Source organism: Macaca nemestrina, chromosome 2, assembly GCF_043159975.1.
Source record: "Macaca nemestrina isolate mMacNem1 chromosome 2, mMacNem.hap1, whole genome shotgun sequence".
In the NCBI taxonomy this organism is placed as follows: domain Eukaryota; kingdom Metazoa; phylum Chordata; class Mammalia; order Primates; family Cercopithecidae; genus Macaca; species Macaca nemestrina.
Window position 1 is genome coordinate 181921306 of NC_092126.1, and position 24271 is coordinate 181945576.

The 24271-nt window shown below is 40.0% G+C and overlaps 1 protein-coding gene across 2 annotated transcripts in view; it reads right to left on the reverse strand.

The window, feature by feature from the left end:
• Positions 1-457: 457 nt before the first annotated feature.
• The window catches only part of LOC105477502 (centrosomal protein 97), a 37701-nt gene continuing 13887 nt past the window's right edge, over positions 458-24271 (reverse strand). Inside the window, exons 7-11 of one of the 2 annotated variants that reach the window (XM_011734058.3) lie at positions 16422-16586; positions 14470-14603; positions 13245-13857; positions 8549-8624; positions 458-5949 (exon numbers count right to left, since the gene is read on the reverse strand). In XM_011734058.3, the coding sequence (XP_011732360.2) occupies positions 5245-5949; positions 8549-8624; positions 13245-13857; positions 14470-14603; positions 16422-16586 (1693 nt within the window). In that variant the 3' untranslated portion in view covers positions 458-5244. Of the gene's footprint in view, positions 5950-8548; positions 8625-13244; positions 14035-14469; positions 14604-16421; positions 16587-24271 lie in introns of both variants that reach the window. The other variant, XM_011734057.3, reaches the window with a different exon arrangement.

A 24271-nucleotide genomic window follows, 5' to 3' on the forward strand; every position in this document is an offset into this window, starting at 1 on the left:
ATATAAAATAGTAAGCCTTCATAAAACAGATCATAACCACTTTAAATCATTTACTATTTCTACAACAAAATTAAAGAGAAACCTAAATACAGTCCAAAATCAAATTATTTTTAAACTCTTATTGTCAACATTAAAATTATTACAAAACATTCAAAGAGATTTAATTAGAAGATGAACAAGGCCAGGTGCAGTGGCTCACGCCTGTAATCCCAGCACTTTGGGAGGCCAAGGTGGGTGGATCACGAGGTCAAGAGATTGAGACCATCCTGGCCAACATGCTGAAACCCCAACTCTACTAAAAATATAAAAATTAGCTGGGCATGGTGGCGTGTGCCTGTAGTCTTAGCTACTCGGGAGGATGAGGCAGGAGAATCACTTCAACCAAGAAGTGGAGATTGCAGTGAGCCGAGATCACGCCACTGCACTCCAGCCTGGCGACAGAGCAAGACTCTGTCTCAAAAAAAAAAAAAAAAAGGAAATGAACAAAACTACTACAGAGTGATTCCTGCTATCCACTAAAATAAATAAGAATTAAAATTCAATGTGATTTCCATTCATCCACAGATAAAAAGCACCTCATTTTAAGAAGACAATTATCTATTTCTTTCCAAGGTTGTGAGGACTGCTTTGTTTATTTGACTTTTAATTTTAATATGGCACAACAAGCTTGATCAGTAAAAGCAATATTATTAAAAATGTTTAAAATGTTCCTTACAGACCCTTTCCGCTTCACTTCATGAATGAGGGTATCATATATGTAACATTTAAAACATTACGATGCAATAAATATCTTTTAAAGGTATGTGGCAAAATAAAAATACACTCTGGTTCGAGCTGGTGTTCGGAAAAAATAAAAATATACATTAAACAATGAAGCCTCGGCCGGGCACAGTGGCTCACACCTGTCATCTCAGCACTTTGGGAGGCGGAAGCAGGCGGATCACTTGACATCAGGAGTTCAAGACCAGCCTGGCCAACCTGGTGAAACCCCATCTCTACTAAAAATACAAAAAAATTAGCCGAGCCTTGTGGTTGCACACCTGTAATCCCAGCTATGCAGGAAGCTCAGGCAGGAGAATCACTTGTACCCAGGAAGTGGAGGTTGCAGTAAGCCGAGACCAGTCTGGGTGACAAGAGTGAAACTGCCTCAAAAACAAACAAACAAACAACAACAACAAAAAAAACAATGAAGTCTCTTCTTTCCTTTATGATGGGGAAATGATCTTATGCATTCTATTTTTCCTTTTTACTGTCTTAATTCTTGAGAAAAAACGTTTTATATTTTTATTATCAATGTTATAAATCTAATTCTAAGACTTTGCACAAAAAAAAATACCAAGGGAGATAGTATAGTATCTTAAGCTTGTATTTTCCTGAAATTATTGGTAAAAAGTAGAACTAGACTTAAGTAGATAACAGGAAAACACAGTATTATGGTGTTTGTATACAAAAAATAATCCAAATAAAAACACATGCTCAAGATGGCACCCACATTATTCCAGAATAAAGTTATTTACATATATACAATTATATGACTAAATAAATGAACATTTTCCTAAAACATGCATATTGTGAAGTCTTTTATAATTAAACTTTTAAAATCAAACTAAATTGCATATTATCAACTGTCATGATTAGAGCTTTCTGCACACCAGGAGAGTTGAAATTTTAACATCTGTTGTTCTACAAAACGGAAGATAAAATGTCATCAAACTCAGCATTTCTCTAGAAAATTTTATATCCCTCAGCAACCTGTCATACTGCCTGTCATCAAATAAATGGACTCTAAAATGTAATTATTCTTTTCAGAAAAAAATTTTTTTTGTAGAGAGGTGGGTCTTGCTATGTTGTCCAGGCTGGTCTTGAACTCCTGGTTTCAAGTGATCCTTCGGCCTCGGCCTCCCAAAGCGCTGGGATTACAGTCGTCAACCACCACACCCAGTCTCTTTTCTAAAACATTAATTTCCACTATTGCTCTTTTGAAATCATTTTAATCAAGTCACGTTTCTTGAAGAAAATTCACTCAGGGTTCTGAAGGAATTAGTTATTTTCTACAAGCAACTCTGTCATGAGTGATAAGAGTTGTAGCTCTCTTAGAAGTTTTTTTCCCTCTTTCAAAGAGAATGAGAAATATGCAGAGATTTCCGTACTGACTCACTAAATGTAAAGATTAAGAGGACATAATAAAAGTTTGGACTACAGTAGCATATAGGTTTTCAGTTCATTTGCTACTAACTAGCTATAACTTAGACAAGTCATTTAACATGCTGTGCTTTAGTTTCATCTTTGAAACAAAGAGATTCGAACAGAAATTCTTAAGCTTCCTTCCAACTCTTACACAGTATGATTCTGTGCTTCTGCAGGAATTCTTAATTGATAAACTGAGTCTTCCATAAATCAAGAGAACTGATGTGTACTAAAATAGCACAGCTGAACTAAACCTCTCCTTGTTAGGAAAAAAACACAAAGACCATGTTCAAAGCTCAACTTTCCAAACCTTACTAGACCCAGTCCCTCTTCAGCCAGACCAAAGAATAGCCCATAGGGTTAAAACCAAATATCTTAATTATATAAATTACTTTTAAAGTATAACGTAAACCCATTAAAATATATTAAGTCTATGCCAGTTTTCCTACATTCTAATTTACAATATTTTCATTTTATCTACATTCAAGATAATATGTACAGTTAAGGAAGGGGCTATTTAATATTCTTGCACTTCTAAACACTAGTAAAAGTTAAATAAGACACAGACGAAAAACAGAATATTGATAATTATCATATTCTGCCAAATTGTTAATGGAAGTATGCTGAGTACTCTTTATGGGCTAGAGAAACAAGGCAAAGGTAAAAAATGAAATCCTGCTAACAAGTGCTGATGATCAAATGAATTTAGTTATGTTACGCCATTACTTAAAAGAAGACAGGAGGGAGAGGATTTTAGTAGAAACCTATTTAGGTAATACTGAATCATGACATTCCAGCAGCTTTTATGAAAAACTAATGTATAAAGTAGTATTTTGGTACTAGTGCAGTGCAGATTGGTTTTTCTTTGTATAACTATGGACAGCAAGTGAGGCACTTAACTGTAAAATAGAAAAATAGGGTATATTTTAAAAGACATTCAAAATCATTCTGAAAAGATAATTAGCACTGTTGAAAAAAAGTTAGAAATTCCATTTTTATTTAACATGCATTCAATGTTACACGTTTCACTAAGGAAAATCCTTCTGAAGGTAAGATTATTGTTTTATTTATAAGAAACAGAAAATATTTCCTTTTCAAGGGATTCTGGATTTCTAAGAATAAAATCCAAGTCGTCTCAACCTGAGTGCTACGCATTTATAAACTGAGAAAAATACATCTTACCATACAGGAAAAATGTTATGACTATCAACAAATACCATGAGCTGGGAGCAGTGGCTCCTGCTTATAATCCCAGATACTCAGGAGGCTGAAGTGGGAGGATCACTTGGGCCAGGAGTTCAAGGTTATAGTGAACTATGATCATGGCTCTGCACCAACAGAGCCAGACTCCATCTCTTTAAAAAACAACAACAACAAATGCCACGTACCATGTAATCCTCAACTTTATCCTTGAAGGATCAGATGCTTTTATTTTATATAACTTCAAAGAAGGGCACCTAACGACTACAACAGAATAATTAATAGATATTTAGCACCTAAATTTAGAGAACACTTAAGTATTGCCATAGTTTTAAATAGCTGTATATCTGTACGTTGAGGGAAACCAAATACATATTGTTCAATGATATTATCCTTAATTACAAATGCATCGGCCGGGCGCGGTGGCTCAAGCCTGTAATCCCAGCACTTTGGGAGGCCGAGACGGGTGGATCACGAGGTCAGGAGATCGAGACCATCCTGGCTAACACGGTGAAACCCCGTCTCTACCAAAAAAGACAAAAAACTAGCCGGGTGAGGTGGCGTGCGCCTGTAGTCCCAGCTACCCGGGAGGCTGAGGCAGGAGAATGGCGGGAACCCGGGAGGCGGAGCTTGCAGTGAGCTGAGATCCGGCCACTGCACTCCAGCCTGGGCGACAGAGCGAGACTCCGTCTCAAAAAAAAAAAAAAAAAAAAAAGCATCTACCTACAATATTCAAACACAAATCTTATTTCTCCCTTATTGCAGACATATATATCCCTTTTAACAAGTAAAGGGAGGTTTATTATTTCTTCACCATCATTAAATTGTCTTCCAAATGTGGCACTTTTTCAGGTTAGACAAAAAGCAGTTCCTAAAAAGTCATTCATATTCGACCATTAGTATTACTTTAAATGTTCTTCTCTATGGGACAGAGGTCAAAATTGAAGTGAATGGCCGTAGACCTTCTGTTGAAATACATAATATAAGCAGGAACAGAGGAGATGAACATACATTAATTTCTGACAACATATTGGCACATAAATGCTTATCTATAGGGTGAAAAAGCACTTAACGAAAGGATAAATATTTGCCATGACAGTATTTCGAGTGGAGACTAGTGTTTCCTTTCTTCATATCTAAGTGAAATATTCTTATGTTGTATAAGTAAACTTGACTTTAATTCTGGATAGAACACTTTACTTCATATGTTAAAACTGATGCATGACATTAACTGAAGTTTTCCACGAGACAATTTAATCATTCCCATTGAGAAATCTTATAATCCTACCTTTTCTTAATTTACTTATAGAAAGGCTTTCCTTGACTCCAAAAGGAGGGGAAAAGGCTTTAAAAAAACATTTTACACCAGGGAGACTGGCAAATTTCAATAGTTCACAATCCTCATATTTCTCATTTATATTTGCTTTATCAAATTTCATTCCCTACTATATAATTAATTTTCTCAGACACAGAAGAGCCAAAATTCTCTTATTTATATATTTAAGGTATTTTTTTTCTATTTTCTTTAATATATGCTAGCTTATTTTTGAAAGTAAATGAGTACATGAAAGAAACAGGAACATTGTTGATGTAATTCAGTTAAGAAATAAAGTGCATATAGCTGTCAATATAAATAGTTTGGTACCTTGCAGCTAAGTAAAAAGCTAACAAAATCAAAATGAAAACTCAGCTCAATATCTAGAATCTGAAAAATATGAGACATGAATACAAATTCTATATAAATAGTAACAAAATTAGGGGTAGGGAGTACTCCCCTCCAAAAAAAAAAAAAAGGCAACTGAAAGTATTTTTAAGAAAAGTTAAGTGGGTATCTGCTTCCCAAAAGACCACAACATGCTACACAGTAACACCAACATGCAATAGCTGAAACGCAGAATCACATTCTGGCTGCTGCCCTTGAACTTCTGCATTTAATTTAGAATTCTCTTGTGTCTGGCTAATTTCACCTTGCAAAGGAGGAGATATGCCATGACTCTCATCTACAGAAGCACCGTCAGACAAGGTATCTAACTGTACTGGGAAACAAGCAATGTGAAGTTTACTATCTCTTGTCTCTCTATCAAAACTGGTCCTCTCATCAGCATCTTCCAGCTGTTGAACTGAAGTTAAATACTGTTCAAGCAGACTATTGTCCTGCTCATTATTTGAGCTTTCCTTATTCCATTCACCATGTTCCTCACTAACATCCCCTAAATCTGATTCTTTGCCATATCTCACTGTGTCAATGGAATTCCCCATTATGGAGCTTTCACTGCCTTCTGTGGAACTTTTCTCAAAATCCAACGAATCCTGCAAAGAATGAACTTGTTCTGTTAGAGAGGAATGAAAACCAGAGTCTGGAAAATCTGGTAATGATTTATCTTGAGGAGCTACATCAGAAGCAATGAACCAATCAGCATTTTGATCAGAAGAGGACTCCTGGCTTTGGGTAAATAATGGAGGTTTCGATGACACAAGAGTACTTGATATAGGAGGAACATCAATATGCCAGGAACTTAGACGCTGGTCCACTGTCTGTTGCCAAACCTGTAGAGACCTTACCTATAAACCAGAGAATACAGTTGTATTATAAAATAAAAAGTGTCTTTTTTGTTTGTTTTTGAGACAGAGTCTCGCTCTGTCACCCAGGCTGGAGTGCAGTGGCACAATCACAGCTCACTGCAGCATCAACCTCCTGGGCTCAAGTGATCCTCCCACCCCACCTCTGCCTCCTAAGCAGCTAGGACTCCAGGTGCCCACCACCATGTCTGGCTATTTGTTTTCCTTTTTTTTTTTTTTTTTTGAGATGGAGTTTCGCTCTTGTTACCCAGGCTGGAGTGCAATGGCGCAATATCGGCTCACTGCAACCTCCGCCTCTCAGGTTCGAGCAATTCTCCTGCCTCAGCTTCCCAAGTAGCTGGGATTACAGGCGCCCACCATCACACGTGGCTAATTTTCTATTTTTAGTAGAGACAGGGTTTCCCCATGTTGGTCAGGCTGGTCTCAAACTCCTGACCTCAGGTGGTCCACCCACCTCGGCTTCCCAGAGTGCTGGGATTATAGGCGTGAGCCACTGTGTCCATTCATCTGGCTAATTTAAAAAAATCTTTTTGTAGAGATGGGGTCTCACTTTGTTGCCCAGGATAGTCTTGAACTCCTGGGCTCAAGCAATCCTCCTGCCTTGGCCTCCCAAGTGCTGGGATTACGGGCAGAAGCCACTGCACCCCATCTGTCTATTTTACAATTTTCCTTTGAGCTCTTTTCTCCAGCAGTCATGAAGTTGGCAAATGGTAGAATTGGAGCCAGAAACTGCTGACTCCCTTTATCTTTTCCATAGCATCCCAAGTCTAAAACCAGACTGGCACAAATGGTACATATCCCTGGTAACAAAAGGCCTTCACCAGGAGTGGGGATGGGCCAAAGCAATTCCCTTGCTTCTATTAGAAAAACAGCCAGAAGCACAACAGTACATGTCTAGCTGACTAAGGGGTCAATAATGCACAACAGTACATGTCTAGCTGACTAAGGGGTCAATAATGTATTCAAGATATAATGAGATCTATTCAATAAGACAAGTTAGAGCCCTTGATATAAGTAGATCCCTGTAAAATAAGTCTCATTTTAGATACCCAGGTAGAGATTAGAGTTTTTAAGTATTATCTAACAATACAGTATATGCAACTTTCTAAAATACCTAAAAATATACCAAATTATTGATAATATGACCTCTACATTTCTTTTTTTTTTTTTTTTTGAGACGGAGTCTCGCTCTGTCGCCGGGGCTGGAGCGCAGTGGCCGGATCTCAGCTCACTGCAAGCTCCGCCTCCCGGGTTTACGCCATTCTCCTGCCTCAGCCTCCTGTGTAGCTGGGACTACAGGCGCCCGCCACCTCGCCCGGCTAGTTTTTTGTATTTTTTTAGTAGCGACGGGGTTTCACCGTGTTCGCCAGGATGGTCTCGATCTCCTGACCTCGTGATCCGCCCGTCTCGGCCTCCCAAAGTGCTGGGATTACAGGCTTGAGCCACCGCGCCCGGCCGACCTCTACATTTCTAAAGTATAACAAAAATTCCAAAATTTTACTGTAAAAACTGCAAACAGGAAAGCAATATGTACAGTTTTTAGTTTCCCTTTGATCCCCCTCCAAGGTAATTACTGACAGCAACTTGATGCATATCCTTCCATACTTTTTTCTAGGTAGTATTTTCAAATACACAGGGAAGCTGAGCACACTGGTCTGTGCCTGTAGTCCCAGCTGCTTGGGAGGCTGCAGCAGAAGGATCACTTGGGGAGTTCAAGGCTGTAATGCGCTAGTGCTGTTTTTTTTACTAAACAGTATTATTTTGGAGATCTTTCCATGTCGGTCAATACTATTACCTTATTCTTTTTAACTGTTCCATGGTATTCCACAGTATTATTACTCTATAATTTAACCATTCCTCTATTGTTGGTAACTACAAAACCTTACAAATCAATAATTATGTTTTCATTTTATAGGTCAAATCCTATTATAACAAATTTGGCCAGGTGATGTGGCTCACTTTAGGAGGCTGAGGAGGAACATTGCTTGAGCCCAAAAGTTTGAGACCAGCCTGGGCAATATAGCAAGACCCAATTTCTATAAAAGAGAAGAAATGAAAATTGTATTAAAATATTTTCAAGAAATTATCATCAAGAAGTATTTGATGTGATACAATGCTAGTAAAACCAACTGCCTAAATTATCCCTAAAATATGCTATTATAGGATTCAAATACTCTCCCATACAGTTATGTATACTTTTTAGGACATGCATATTGTAGCCATATACCATCTTAATCATCATTCATTCAAATATTCCCAAAAGACAGATCAACAGCTACATGAAACTTCAAATTGGGGATGTTGTATCTACTGGAAAGCTCTAACAGCCTTCAATTAAGCCATTTTCCTCCTGCTTTATACTATTTTATTTTTCTTGTCAAAACTGTCAGAATATTTTTCTTCAGATTAAATAAAATGCAACAAAATTCACTGTCCTAGTTCAGAGTTAGTGGCAAAGAACACAAGCCATACCCTTAACCTTGAACAAGAGTGCTTAATACACCTGAGTACTCTACGATTATCTCAATGAATATACAATTTTTATTTGATCACATATGAGGTAAGTCAGGAGGGAGTTTACCTGGTTCCAAAGGAATCTGAAAGCTTCTTCTTGTACAAATTTTTTAATACGTTCTTCATCTCTTTCTTTTCGTAATCTACAATAATTCAAAACACATTATTGACATAAGGAAGGGTGCTTTGACTCATACTTCCTGTTACAACTAATAAACACACGCATTGCAAAGAGATTAATAATCTAATAGTTGTCTTTACCACTTTCAGAATATCTAAATTAAAACCTTATGTTATTTTTATTTTTTTAAACTCAGAATCAAAATGTAACAGTTTTATAAGTGACATTATAAACTTTAATTTTGAACTGTGACTCAAAGTAGAAGCCAAATTAGATATGACTGAAATACAGGTATTAGTTCTACAAAGTATTTCCAGTAATAAAATGTTAAATGGCTCTTTGTCTGGCTTCAGTTTCTCAGCCAAACAAACCGAAGCAACAGAGAGTGCAAAAAAGGAGTGGCTATCCAAAGCCCCCAAAACAATTAAGGGTCACACTTAAGTATTCATGATCGCAGCTTGAAACACCCTCTCCTAAAGACTAATCCCATCAAACTTCACTATTCTGTTTGCCCAAGTCTCTGACCTACTCCCTGCTAATAAGAGACCTCCCATCCATTATTCCTCATTCATTAAAGTCTTAGCTCTGGGCTCACTGCTGTTGTCTCCATACTCAGGCCTATCACCAACCTAAGACTCCTCCTTTAGTGATCCATTATCACCCAAACTGTCAACACCATTTTGTTCCACACCTCTGACCCAATTCTCCACTTTCTCTAGCCCCCCAAGCCTTTCTCCTGTGCCATCTAGGACTCCTGAATTATAATCAGCAAAATCCCTTATATACTGCATCTCTCTCTGAACTTTTCCTTGTCCAAAGCAGACCCACTTCTGAGAGCACTATAGCCCTCTGAAGTAGAAGCTATTTTTCCCTCTCACACATCAGGGTTGAAAGATTGCTTCTGACTGTTGTTTCCAAATGATTCTTCATCTCCCTCCTTTAACTCCTGCCATCCTGCTAAATTTCCCAAAATTATTTGTCAAGTACTGACCTCCCACCATCTGCTCCCGTTCACTGAAGTCTCAGCACCAGGCTTTCTCTTTGCCCCATACCTGTCATAATTTTTGGAGAACTCAACATTCACATGGATGCTCTAACAATAATGTTAGTCACCCATTCTCATAGTCTCACCCTAGACCAAATCATTTTGACTACACCACTTTCAGAAATGGTTCTAAGCACCCAACACCAACCACCACTTCCTATCTTCCCAGTTCACTTGCTATTGTACCCTACTGCAACAATCCTCCAGTCCAATGATCCTTCCCTCCTGCCTTCAGTTCCCTTTTACCTCATTTAAAATTCCAGCCAGGCTGGGCACAGTGGCTCACGCCTGTAATCCCAGCACTTTGGGAGGCCAAGGCACGTGGATCACCTGAGGTCAGGAATTTGAGACCAGCCTGGCCTACATAGTGAAACCCTATCTGTACTGAAAATGAAAAAAAAAACAAAATTAGCTGGGCATGTGGTGGGTTCCTGTAATCCCACCTACTCGGGAGGCTGAGGCAGGAGGATTACTTGAACCCGGGAGGCAGAGGTTGCAATGAGCCGAGATCGCGCCATTGCACTCCAGCCTAGGTGACAAGAGCGAGACTCCATCTTAAAAAAAAAAAAAAAAAAAAAATTCCAGCCAGCAAGGTGACTCACACCTGTAATCCCAGAACTTTAGGAGGCTGAGGCAGGAGGATTGCTTGAGGCCAGGAGTTCAAGACCAGCCTGGGCAACACAGACTTCATTTCTTTTTTTTTTTTTTTTTTTTTGAGACGGAGTCTCGCTCTGCCGCCCAGGCTGGAGTGCAGTGGCCGGATCTCAGCTCACTGCAAGCTCCGCCTCCCGGGTTCACGCCATTCTCCTGCCTCAGCCTCCCGAGTAGCTGGGACTACAGGTGCCCGCCACCGCGCCCGGCTAGTTTTTTGTATTTTTTAGTAGAGACGGGGTTTCACCGTGTTAGCCAGGATGGTCTCGATCTCCTGACCTCGTGATCCACCCATCTCGGCCTCCCAAAGTGCTGGGATTACAGGCTTGAGCCACCGCGCCCGGCCGACTTCATTTCTTTTAAAAAAAACATTTTTAATTAGCTGGGCATGGTGGTGCATGCCTATAGTCCCAGCTACTTGGGAGCCTGAAGTGGGAGAATCACTTGAACCCAGGAGTTCAAGGTTATAGTGAGCTATGATCATGCCTCTACACTCCAGCCTCAGCGACAGGGCAAGACCCTGTCTCAAAAAAATATAAAATCTAAGATCTACCGTTATTACTCCCTCTCAAATATCTTCAGCTCTCTTGCCCTTCCCCCGCTCTCTCTACAATATCACCTAGGAAAAAAATCATTCCTGGCTGAACCAAATTAACCACACCTGAATCAGAACAGAACAGCTAAGAATTGCCGATGAAAATCATACATCCTGACCTATTATTTTACACTTTTAAGCATTTTCTCACATCGTCCAGCAACCCTCCTCCATTTTCCTCATAAGGTCATCCTTAAGATGACTACCTCACACCTCATACTTCTTTCCTTACACCTCCTTCACCCCCTCCTCATTTTCAGGCGCTGACCACATCTTATACATTATTGAAAAAGCAGCAGCAGCAGACAGGACTTTTTCCCATCTCCCACCATCAAACCTACCACCTTACCTGCTCCTGCTCCCATCTGAGGCCACTTCCTCTACTTCAACACTGCATTTCTTCCTCTCTTACCTTCTCAAGAACTGCAATCCTGGCCGGGTGTGGTGGCTCATGCCTGTAATCCCAGCAGTTTGGGAGGCCGAGGCGGGTGGATCACAAGGTCAGGAGATCAAAACCATCCTGGCTAACACAGTGAAACCCCATCTCTACTAAAAATACACAAAATTAGCTGGGCGTGGTGGCAGGCGCCTGTAGTCCCAGCTACTCTGAAGGCTGAGGCAGGAGAATGGCCTGAACCTGGGAGGCGGAGCTTGCAGTGAACCGAAATGGCGCCACTGCACTTCAGCCTAGGCAACAGAGCAGACTCTGTCTCAAAAAAAAAAAAAAAAGAACTGCAATCCTGCTCTTCCTCTTTTTTTTTTTCTGCACCATCAGTTTTTCCCTCCTTATTTATTCATTCCATCAACACATGAACACACTCTGTATCTCTCATCTCCAAAAGAGAATGTTCCTTTAATCTAGATTTCTCCTCCAGATACCACTTAACTCTCTTTTTTCATGTTTTCCTCAAAACAACTCTTTCCAAGAATTGGCTACACTCATCCTTCAAACTCTTTACCTCTTATTCACTATTCAACCCATTCCAAAATGGCCTTCATCCCCCTACACCACTGAAGCTGCTCTTGGGAAGGTCATTGTGCAGTAAAGAGTTAACTCAGCAGGACTGGGATGTTCAAACACTGTACATTGCAAAGATAAGAAGACTGGTCCTTGACTGACTCCTGGGAGATGATCTCCAAGCCCTTGGAATATCCTGACTGAAATAGAATATCTTTATACACCTGGGGTCTTGGTCCACATTAGGTAGTTTAGGCAATCAATGATTTCTAGTCAACATCTGTTGTGTTCACCTGGGGTCCTGAGCCACGGAGTTATCAGTGTGACCTCTAAGTGGCCTGAGGTCTAAATAGTTAAGATCAGTTACATGGGTACTCATTACCTATGTGATTGGCCCACAATAAAAACCCTGGACATCAAAGATGAGGTAACTTTTGCCAGTTGGCAATACTTCATATGTGTTATCATACATCATTGCTGAGAGAATTAAGCCCTGTCTGTACAACACTGGGAGAGAACAACTGGAAGCTTGCACCTCATCTCTCCTGGACTCTGCCCTAGGCACCTTTTTTCTTTACTGGTTCTAATCTGTATCCTTTTGCTGTAACAAACTATAATGACGAACAGAATAATATTTTCCCAAGTTCTGTGAGTCCTTTTAGCAAATCACCCAACCTGAGGATAGTCTGGAGAATCACCAATACAGTCACCAATAGTCTCCAACTGCCAAGTCTAATGCCTGTGTCCTCTCTATGGCACCTCCGATCTCTCCTGAAACAGTTTCTCCTGTTGAAGGTGGAACTCTCCTAGTTTTCCTACCACTCTGGCTGCCCTTTCTCAGTATCCTTTGCTGCCTCTTCCTCTTCTACCTGATAATACCAATAAATATTACTAGTCGCAATATTAATGAAATCCTAACTTTCCCGGGTTAGCAGTCAGTAAAACATATGAGCCATGGGATTAAGGAATAATCCTATTGTAGTCCTATAGAATTTTAGCCCCTTCTGAATCCCTGCTATTAATTTTTATGTCATGTACTGAATTCCATGTAGACTTCATCATTTTCTCATTTTTATACTTAGTTTTTCAATGTTTTCTGTACCTTTCTATGTTTAGAATTACAGATCCCTATAAAGCTCACGTTCACTGAACATTTACCACTACACTGCATCTATGGATCAAGTCCTCTGCTGGGGATGGAGATGCAGCAGACAGAACAGATGGTCTCTGCTCTCCAGATGCTTTCAGTACACTGTAGGAGACAACCAAACCAACAGTGGCTACATGGTATGAAAAGTGTTATAATCACAGACGCACAGTGTTCTGAATCAACTGTAAGAATCTAACACCCTCAAACCAGCAAAACAGTACATCGAAAGGACTTCTGACCCACCTCCTTATTTCATCAGTTAAGCAGACAATGTGCTCTTGCATTCTGCGTAGCCGGATTTCATAACGCACATCTTTGGCTTGAGGGTTGTAGTTCCTGGCATAAAATCCCCGCCAACAGGCCTGAAGCTTGGTGGCTGCATCATTTAATTTCTGAAGGGCAACTTTGTCTTGTCCCAAAACAACAGATCTCTGGGTTAAAATCATGGGAACTTTCTCTGAAGTTGCTTGAGATATGGTTTCTTTATTTTCTGGTTGTATATTTTCTGGTTTCTTTATGTCTGGTTGTTTCTGTCCAGCTGACTCAGGAAAAAATGTAAGACTGTGGTTATCATCCTTCAAGATAGCGCTGATTATTGTTGGCTCAGAACAAGGTAATAGTCCAGCTTTCTCATTTACCTCTGTATTGATTTCACTTCTCATCATTGGAACAGAATTCTCATTAGCAGCCCATAAAGGCTTTTCCTCTTCCTTATCCAACACCTGGCTTTCCAGCCCTTTCACAGATTCATCTGCAACACCATCATCTTCTAGGCCCAAGTTAATGCCCTGCAGTCTCAGCTCAACTGTAGGCGATAGTGGCGATAGTCCTGATGCAACTGGCATAAAAGTAGACTCTGAAGAGAGAAGACTACAGTTTAACTTGTCCTCATCTGTCTGTATGTCTTCCAGGTGCAGATCATTTCGAGAATATCTTGTAGTATGTACAGAGGCTGGAAAATTATTCTTAACCGCAAATAACTGATCATCATTACTGCTTATCCCAACCCAAGAATTGACTTGAATGACGGGTTCTAGAAGAATCAACAGAGTATCATTTAAACCACTAAATATTTACATTTTAGTTATGTCCCTTTAATGAAATCTATTCCTTGAAATAGAGTAAAATGCGAAAAAATCCCCAGTGATTTCTTCCAATATGCCTAAAACATCAAACCAAACATTTCTAAGAAAATGAATTCTTGTGATAATTAGAATATTCATCAAAGCATCAGGTCTATACAAAAGGTAGCAGTCCTTGAAATGTTTCTTAAAATTAGAAATATAGCAGCTATAATATACATACATATATAGGTGTGCATATACATAGATATGTATAAGATCTAAATGATTACTGAAGTTAGCAAACTAACAAAAAATTATGAAAATATGCACCTTTTTCTGCTTTATGATGCCAGGAAAATTAAACAACTTGGAGAAAAGGGATCAGAGATAAATTAATTTCTTACCACTTTCCTGGGATATCTGGCAATCTTGAACAGGGCTTGAATGCTCAGGAATAAGGGATGCCCTTGTTTCAACAGGAACAAGAGGAGACAACTCTTCATTTTGGCTTTGGTTCATCAACTGCCTCTGGTGAAACCTAAAAATCAATAACATCTGTTCTGATTTAACACAAACCAAAAAAAGAAAGATTTTCTGCTTCCTAAGTAACAATGTCAAAAAGGCAGAAGTTTACAAGTTCTCAAAGTAGGTACTTTTAATTACTGCCAAATTATAAATCCTCATTTGAAAGCACTGCATAGAGAAGGTTAAGAAACTTATTTTGTAATTGCAAAGAAGATACCCTCCTATGCACACATATACACATACAAAAACATTTAAATGCAGGATCTCTGATAAAGAAAGTAAATATTAAATGCTTCTGGCCGGGCGCGGTGGCTCAAGCCTGTAATCCCAGCACTTTGGGAGGCCGAGACGGGTGGATCACGAGGTCAGGAGGTCGAGACCATCCTGGCGAACACGGTGAAACCCCGTCTCTACTAAAAAAATACAAAAAACTAGCTGGGCGAGGTGGCGGGCGCCTGTAGTCCCAGCTATACAGGAGGCTGAGGCAGGAGAATGGCGTAAACCTGGGAGGCGGAGCTTGCAGTGAGCTGAGATCCGGCCACTGCGCTCCAGCCCCGGCGACAGAGCGAGACTCCGTCTCAAAAAAAAAAAAAAAAAAAATGCTTCTGGCAATACTTTTTCTCTTTTTTTCACTGTACCTTTGAAGGCAGATACACCTCTTAAGTATCCAAAAACCCACAAGAAACACCTACATTAAGGAACAAGTAGGTCGGGCATGGTGGCGCGCACCTGTAATCTCAGCACTTTGGGAGGCCAAGGCAGGTGAATCACTGGAGCTCAGGAGTTCAAGATCAGCCTGGGCAACATGATGAAACCCCATCTCTACAAAAAATATAAAAAATGAGCCAGGGCATGGTAGTGCATGCCTATAGTCCCAGCTACTTGGGGGTCTGAAGAGGGAGGATCAATTGAGCCCAGGAGACTGAGGATGCAGGGAGCTGAGACTGAGGATGCAGGGAGCTGAGACCACCACTGCACTCCAACCTGGGTGACAAAGTGAGCCCCTACCTCAAAAAAAAAAAAAAAAAAAAGCGGGCGGGCGGGGCGGGCCAAGGGCAGACACAGTAGCTCATGACTGTAATCCCAGCACTTTGGGAGGCCAAGGCGGGCAGATCACCTGAGATTAGGAGTCCAAGACCAGCCTGGCTAACCTGGCGAAAAACCACCTCTACTAAAAATAAAAAATTAGCTAGGTGTGATGGCACATGCCTGTAATCCCAGCTATTAAGAAGGCTGAGACACAATAATCGTTTGAACCGGGAGATGGAGGTTGCAGTGAGCCGAGATCACACCACAGCACTCCAGCCTGGGCAACAGAGCGACACTATGTCTTAAGAAAAAAAAAAAAAGAACAAATATATTTTTTAAAAATCCCATCCCGTTTCCTGGTATAGTAGCTCATACCTGTAATCCTAGCACTTTAGGAAGCTGAAGCAGGAGAACTGCTTGAAGCCAAGAGTTTAAAATCAGCCTGAGGAACAAAGTGAGACCTCATCTCTACAAAAAATTAGCCAAGCACGGTTGCATGTACATGTAGTTGCAGCTGCAGTGACCTATCTTTGCGCTGCTTTACTCACAGACCAAGAGACCAAGACTCTGTCTTTAAAACAAAAAACAAACATAAAAACCCTGTATTCCCCCCATGCCAGATTGTTTGGCTGTTTGCAGTGCACGATTCAGCTTCCCTACAGAAATTGCTGCAGTGACAAGGGGACTGAGTATCCAGAAATGTGGACCACAGCACTTGCCTCAGGCTTACTATCACCATAGCAAAGACTCAGAGATATTTTAACTTGTGAATTCATCAGTTGTTAGAAATAAACGTGTTCACCTCTGTTTGCTCAGAATCTTCTCTAGTTTGGCATCCTCTGCAGTTTGAAGACCTAGTGTAGAAGTGAGGGGGCAGACTGTAGCCAGATATTGGACAAGCTGGATGTGCTGGCCAGGCCGATATGCTCTCCCTTTGCCTTGACTATAGAGCCATTCAGCTTTCAAGCTGGAATTGAGGAACATAAAGAAGAGGAGAGGGCACGAGAATAGTCAATATACATTGTCAGGCAACAATGATCTTCCTTCTTAACTTACCTTTATAACACCACTGGATGATTTTCATAAATAAAATTCACTCGATTTTTTTTTTAATCTACCATTCTGACTCATATTCCTCATTCTAACAATGTTTTAAACCCTTTTTCTTGCTTAGGGGCACTTCCATTGAGCTTGGACTAATGGTCCCAAATATTTTTAAATCATTTTCAAGGAAGCAATGAGTATTCTCTCCATTCACTCTGTCACACTGAAATGCCTAAATAGATGCACTGCATTTAAATCCATTAGTTCATAATGACAGTTAAAAGAAAAAAACAACTAGCTGGGCATGGTGGCATGTGTAATCTCAGCTACTCAGGAGGTTGGGGTGGGAGGATCACTTGAGGTCAGGTGTCTGAGGCTATAGTGCTCTATAATCATACCTGTCAACAGTCACTGCACTCTAGCCTGGGCAACATAGCAAGACCCTCATCTCTAAAAAAAACCAAAAAGACAAAAAAACAAACAAAAGTGAACTGGTCACAGTTAGAGGATACTAGTGAACCACCAACTCTTTATTAATTCTATCTTTCCTACACAAACTATGCCAATGCGTAACCAGATAGTTACTTCATAGTATTCCAACTAATAAAAAAAAGAATGATAGAATGTCACCATTTTGCAACCCTTAATGAATTAGCAGATTTAGGCATTGATCATTAATAGCTACTAATAACACAAGAGAAAACTAACCCTGTATGCCTCCCAACAGAACCCACTAAGTAAAAACTCCAATCACTTTTGCACCAACCTTATAGTCCTCCCCTCAAAAAAAAAAAAAACCTGAATCGGAGCAAACATCCATATCCAATTTACAGAAAATACAGGAGAGAGGAACATGTCAAAGGACACAAGATATAGCTGGCAAAATGAGCAGATAATGGGAAACTCTATAGGACAAATACTCTGACTTCTTCAACTACAACCAAAAGAAAAAAAGAAAAGCAAGGGAGAGCGAGAGAAAAGAAAGCAAGGAAAATAAAAGAGAAGAGAGACAGATAGATTGAGAGATTCAAGAGAGTCATCTTGGACATCTAGCCAAGTTAAGCCTTCAGATGACTCTAGCCCCATCTGTGATCTGAGTGCAAGCCCAGGAGGCCCCAAGGAAGAACCACTCAGTCAGCACAGCCAACCTACAGAGCATGCCATAATAATATATTGCTGCTTTAAGATGCTAAACAGAGAAGAAAGAAACTTAAGAAATATATCAACCAATTGTGACATAAGGCCTTATTTGAATTCTGTTTCTAAACTACGAAATTCATTTATAAGGACTGAAAATGTAAGCACTGAATATCTGATATTAGGGCACTTTTTAAAATTTTTTTTGATGTGATAATAGCATTGTGGTTGTTTCCTTAAGAGTTCTTCTCTTTTAGAGACATATACTGAAATACTAACAGGTGAAATGATATCTAATCTGAGATTGGCTTCAAAATAGTATAGAAGAGAGAGTGAGTGAAGGTATAAGATGAAGCAAGGGCCGGGTGTGGTGGCTTACACTTGTAATCCCAGCACTTTGTAGGGCCGGTGGAGGATTGCTTGAGCCCAGGAGTTTGAAGCCAGCCTGGACAACAAAGCAAGACTCTGTTTTCCTTAAAAAAAAAAAAAAAAAAAAAAAAAAAAGTTCAGTTTATTTAATAAAAATAATTATAAGTATTCCTTCCATGGGTCGGGCGCGGTGGCTCACACCTATAATCCCAGCACTTCGGGAGGATGAGGTGGATGGATCACAAGGTCAAGAGATTGAGACCATCCTGACTAACACAGTGAAACCCCGTCTCTACTAAAAATACAAAAAAATTAGCTGGGTGTGGTTGCGGGCACCTGTAGTCCCAGTTACTCAGGAGGCTGAGGCAGGAGAATGGCGTGAACCCGGGAGGTGGAGCTTGCAGTGAGCCGAGATCGCGCCACTGCACTACAGCCTGGGTGACAGAGCGAGACTCCATCTCAAAAAAAAAAAAAAAAAAAAAAAAGAGAAGCATTCCTTCCATGGAAACATCCCTGTGGACTAAATCAAAATCATTTAGAATCTTCGTGAAATCCGCTCTAAGTTTCCATACATTCTCCTGCCAAACAAATGGCTTGTTGAAAGGTTGTACAAAAATAGGTCCAGAGTAGAAGACAATCACCAACTTTAGTATTTCCCAGCAAGCAATATTTCTAAGTTATAGATGATCTGTACCGTGGGAAGACAGAAAAGCGAAACTAAGAGACTAGACTAAGGGCTCGAGCTTGAATATTCCAGTTTAAGTATTTGTGGGAAAAAAAACACAAACTGTAGATCATCAACTGCTATAAGATGTTTTTCCACTTTGCTTCACATGAGTTCATCAATAAAGATATCCCTACACAAATTATATTAAATCCTAGGAAAAAAACAAAATTAAAAAAAAAAAACCTCCCTGTCAATTAAAATACCATTTTCAATTAAAAAACAAAAAACAAAATTAAGACTCATTCAGCTCTAATATATTAATCTTCTTTTTTTTTGAGACAAGGTCTCTCTGCCACCCAGGCTGGAATGCAATGGCACTATCATGGTTCACTGTAGCCTCAAACTGTTGGGCTCACTCAATCCTCCCACCTCAGCCTCCCAAGTAGCTGAAACTACAGGTATGCACCACCATACCCAGCTAATTTTTTCATTTTTTATTTTTATTTTTTTAGAGATGGGACCTCACTATGTTGCCCAGTCTGGTCTTGAACTGCTGACTTCAAGTGATCCTCCTGCATTGACCTTCCCAGGCACTAAGATTACAGGCATAAGCCACCAATGCCTGGCCTCTAACATATTAATTTCAAGTCACTGGATGATGACTCCACTCTTGAAAGTGAAGGTACTGTTTACTTAAAACAAGAAGCAACAACTATTAAGAAAGGGAACTTAAAACAACATGCTATGTGTCTTAAAAAAAAAAAAAAATGTAATCCCAGCTACTAGGGAGGCAGAGGCAGGAGAATTGCTTGAAGCAAGGAGGCAGAGGTTGCAGTGAGCCGAGACAGCACCACTGCACTCCAGCCTGGGCGACAAGAGCGAAACTCTGTCTCCAAAAAAAAAAGGAGTACTGAATAAAAGGATATCTGATATTTGCTTTAAAAATACTCCAACAAAAAACGTGGAATGAAACAAGACCGGTAAAATATTGACAATTGTTGAAGCTGCACGGTGGGTACACTGATGTTCATTATGTTATTCTAACTTCCTATGTATTTGAAATATCCCTTTTAAAAAAGAATATTGGCTAGGTGTAGTGGCTTGTATCTGTAATCCCTGCACTTTGGGAGGCTGAGGCAGGAGGATCCGATGAGCCCAGGAGTTCCAGACCTGACTGGGCAACATAGCAAGAACCCATCTCTACAAAAAAGTTTTAAAAATTAGGCTAATGGTTTTTTGATGGCAGCATCTGTATTCCCAGCTACTCGGGAGGCTGAAGCAGAAGAATCGTTTGAGCCTGGGAGGTTGAGGCTGCAGTAAGCTGTGATCTTGTCGCTGCACTCCAGCCTAGACAACAATGCGAGACCCTATCTCTAAAAATTAAGAAGAAAAATATCTAGCACTAGGAATTTCAACTTAAATAATTTTAAAAAGGAATATTAACTTTCTCCAAGGTTTTGCTCCCATAAGATCTCCAACTAAGCAATAGAGTTATAGCTTTGTGCAAGGTCCTGTCAATAGTAAAACAGATCTAAACACATTCGGAAAGAACTCCAAACACTGAGGTGCCACACGAAGATGCTCGTCTCTCCACAGGTGTGCTTAACTCTGAGAAACGGCTCAGCCAAAGCACCACAAGGTTTGGTTACTGCTCAAATTACTCTTTTGGGTGACACATACACTCAAATCAAGATCTCGCTACAGGACGTTATCAAAGAATCTAGGATACATTTCAAAATGGAGAACTTTAACCTGGGGGTTCTTAGCAAATAACATCCAAGATGGGCAGACTTTAAAAACTGAAAACTCCAGCCAGGCATGGTGGCTCATGCCTATAATCCCAGCACTCTGGGAGGTCGAGGCGGGCAGATCACATGAGGTTGGGAGTTCCAGACCAGCCTGACCAACATGGAGAAACCCCATCTCTACTAAAAATACAAAATTAGCCAGGCGTAGTGGCGCATGCCTGTAATCCCAGCTACTAGAGAGGCTGAGGCAGGAGAATCACTTGAACCCAGGAGGTGGAGGTTGTAGTGAGCCAAGATTGTGCCATTGCACTCCAGCCTGGGCAACAAGAGTGAAACTCCATCTCAAAAAAATAAATAGTCAATGGTAGCTTCATGGGGATAGCACTGAATCTATATATTACTTTGGGCAGTACGGCCATTTTCACAATATTGATTCTTCCTATCCATGAGCATGGAATGTGTTTCCATTTGTTTGTGTCCTCTCTTACTTCCTTGAGCACTGGTTTGTAGTTCTCCTTGAAGAAGTCCTTCACATCCCTTGTAAGTTGTATTCCTAGGTATTTTATTCTCTTTGTAGCAATTGTGAATGGAAGTTCACTCATGATTTGGCTCTCTGTTTGTCTATTATTGGTGTATGGGAATGCTTATGATATTTGCACATTGATTTTGTATCCTGAGACTTTGCTGAAGTTGCTTATCAGCTCAAGGAGATTTTGGGCTGGAACGATGGGGTTTTCCAAATATACAATCATGTCATCTGCAAACACAATTTGACTTCCTCTCTTCCTATCTGAATACCCTTTATTTGTTTCTCTTGCCTGATTGCCTTGGCCAAAACTTCCAATACTATGCTGAATCGAGTGGTAAGAGAGGGCATCCTTGTCTTGTGACAGTTTTCAAAGGGAATGTTTCCAGCTTTTGCCCATTCAGCATGATATTGGCTGTGGGTTTGTCATAAATAGCTCTTATTATTTTGAGATACGTTCAATCACTACCTAGTTTATTGAGAGTTTTTAGCATGAAAGGGCGTTGAATTTTTTTTTAGATGGAGTCTTGCTCTGTCGCTCAGGCTGGAGTGCAGTGGCTTGATCTCAGCTCACTGCAACCTCCACTTCCCGGGTTCAAGCAATTCTCTGCCTCAGCCTCCTGAGTAGCTGGGATTACAAGTGCCCACCACTACGTCTGGCTAATTTTTACATTTTTAGTAGAGATGGCGTTTCACCATTTTGGCCAGGCTGGTCTTTAACTCCTGACCTCATGATCCACCCACCTCGGCCTCCCAAAGTGCTAGGATTACAGGCGTGAGCCACTGTGCCCCGCCAGGGGTGTTGAATTTTATCGACAGACTTTTCTTCAACTATTGAGATAATCATGTGGTTTTTGTCACTGGTTGTTTATGTGATGGATTACATTTATTGATTTGCGTTACGTTGAACCAGCCTTGCATCTCAGGGATGAAGCCAACTTGATCATGGTGGATAAGCTTTTTCATGTGCTGCTGGATTTGGTCAGTCAGTATTTTATTGAGGACTTCTGCGTTAATATTCATCAGGGATACTGGTCTGAAATTTTCTTTTTTGTGTGTGTCTCTGCCAGGTTTTAGTATCAGGATGTTGCTGGCCTCATAAATGAGTTAGGGAGGAGTCTCTCCTTTTCTATTGTTTGGAATAGTTTCAAAAGGAATAGTACCAGCTCCTCTTTGTACCTCTGGTAGAACTCAGCTGTGAATCCATCTGGTCCTACCCTTTTTTTGGTTGGTAGGCTATTAATTATTGCCTCAATATCAGAACTTGTTATTCGTCTATTCAGGGCTCTGACTTCTTCCTGGTTTAGTCTTGGGAGGGTCTATGTGTCCAGGAATGTATCGATTTCTTCTAGATTTTCTAGTTTATTTGTGTAGAGGTGTTTATTCTCTGATGGTAGTTTGTATTTCTGTGGGATCAATGGTGATATGCTCTTTATCATTTTTTATTATGTCTATTTGATTCTTCTCTCTTATTAGTCTTGCTAGCAGTCTGTCTATTTTGTTGATCTTTTCAAAAAACCAGTTCCTGAATTCATTGATTTTTTTGAAGGGTTTTTCGTGTCTCTATCTCCTTCAGTTCTGCTCTGATCTTTGTTATTTTTTGCTTTCTGCTAGCTTTGAATTTGTTTGCTCTTCCTTCTCTAGTTCTTTTAATTGTGATGTTACAGTGTTGATTTTATATCTTCCCTGCTTTCTCCTGTGGGCATTTGGTGCTATAAATTTCCCTCTACACACTGCTTTAAATGTGTACCAGAGATTCTGGGATGTTGTGTCTTTGTTCTCATTGGTTTCAAAAAACTTATTTCTGCCTTAATTTCATTATGTACCCAGTAGTATTCAGGAGCAGGTTGTTCAGTTTCCATGTAGTTGTGTGGTTTTGAGTGAGTTTCTTAATCTTGAGTTCTAATTTGATTGCACTGTGGTCTGAGAGACTGTTATGATTTCTGTTCTTTTGCATTTGCTGAAGAGTGTTTTATTTCCAATTATGCAGTCAATTTTAGAGTAAGTGTGATGTGGTGTTGAGAAGAATGTATATTCTATTGATTTGGTGTGGAGAGTTCTGTAGATATCTATTAGGTCTGCTTGGTCCAGAGCTGAGTTCAAGTCCTAAATATCTTTGTTAATTTTCTGTCTTATTGATCTAATTTTGACAGTGGGGTGTTAAAGCTTCCCACTATTTTTGTGTGGGAGTCTAAGTCTCTTTGTAGGTATCCAAGAACTTGCTTTATGAATCTGGGTGCTCCTGTATTGGGTGCAAATAAATTTAGGATAGTTAACTCTTCTTGTTCCATTGATCCCTTTACCATTATGTAATGCTCTTGTCTTTTTGATACTTGTTGGTTTAAAGTCGGTTTTATCAGAGACTAGGATTGTAACCCCTGCTTTTTTTTTTTTTTTTTTTTTTTTTTACTTTCCATTTGTTTGGTAAATATTCCTCCATCCCTTTGAATCTATGTGTGTCTTTACACGTGAGATGCGTCTCCTGAGTGCAGCACACCAATGATTCTTGATTCTTTATCAAATTTGCCAGTCTGTGTCTTTTAATTGGGGCTAGTAGCCCATTTACATTTAAGGTTAATATTGTTGTGTGTGAATTTGATCCTGTCACTATGATATTCGCTGGTTATTTTGCCCGTTCGTTGATGCAGTTTCTTCGTAGTGTTCATGGTCTTTACAATTTGGTATGTTTTTGCAGTGGCTGGTACCGGTTTTTCCTTTCCATGTTTAGTGCTTCCTTCAGGGTCTCTTGTAAGGCAGGCCTGGTGGTAACAAAATCTCGCAGCATTTGCTTGCTATAAAGGATTTTATTTCTCCTTCACTTATGAAGCTTAGTTTGGCTGGATATGAAATTCTGGGTTGAAAATTCTTCCAAGAATGTTATATATTGGCCCCCACTCTCTTCTGGCTTGTGGGGTTTCTGCAGAGAGATATGCTGTTAAGTCTGATGGGCTTCCCTTTATAACCCGACTTTACTCACTGGTTCTTAACATTTTTTCCTTCATTTCAACCTTGGCAAATCTGACGATTATGTGTCTTGGGGTTGCTCTTCTCAAGGAGTATCTTTGTGGTGTTCTCTGTATTTCCTGAATGTGAATGTTGACCTGTCTTGCTAGGTTGGGGACGTTCTCCTGGATAATATCCTGAAGAATGTTTTCTAACTT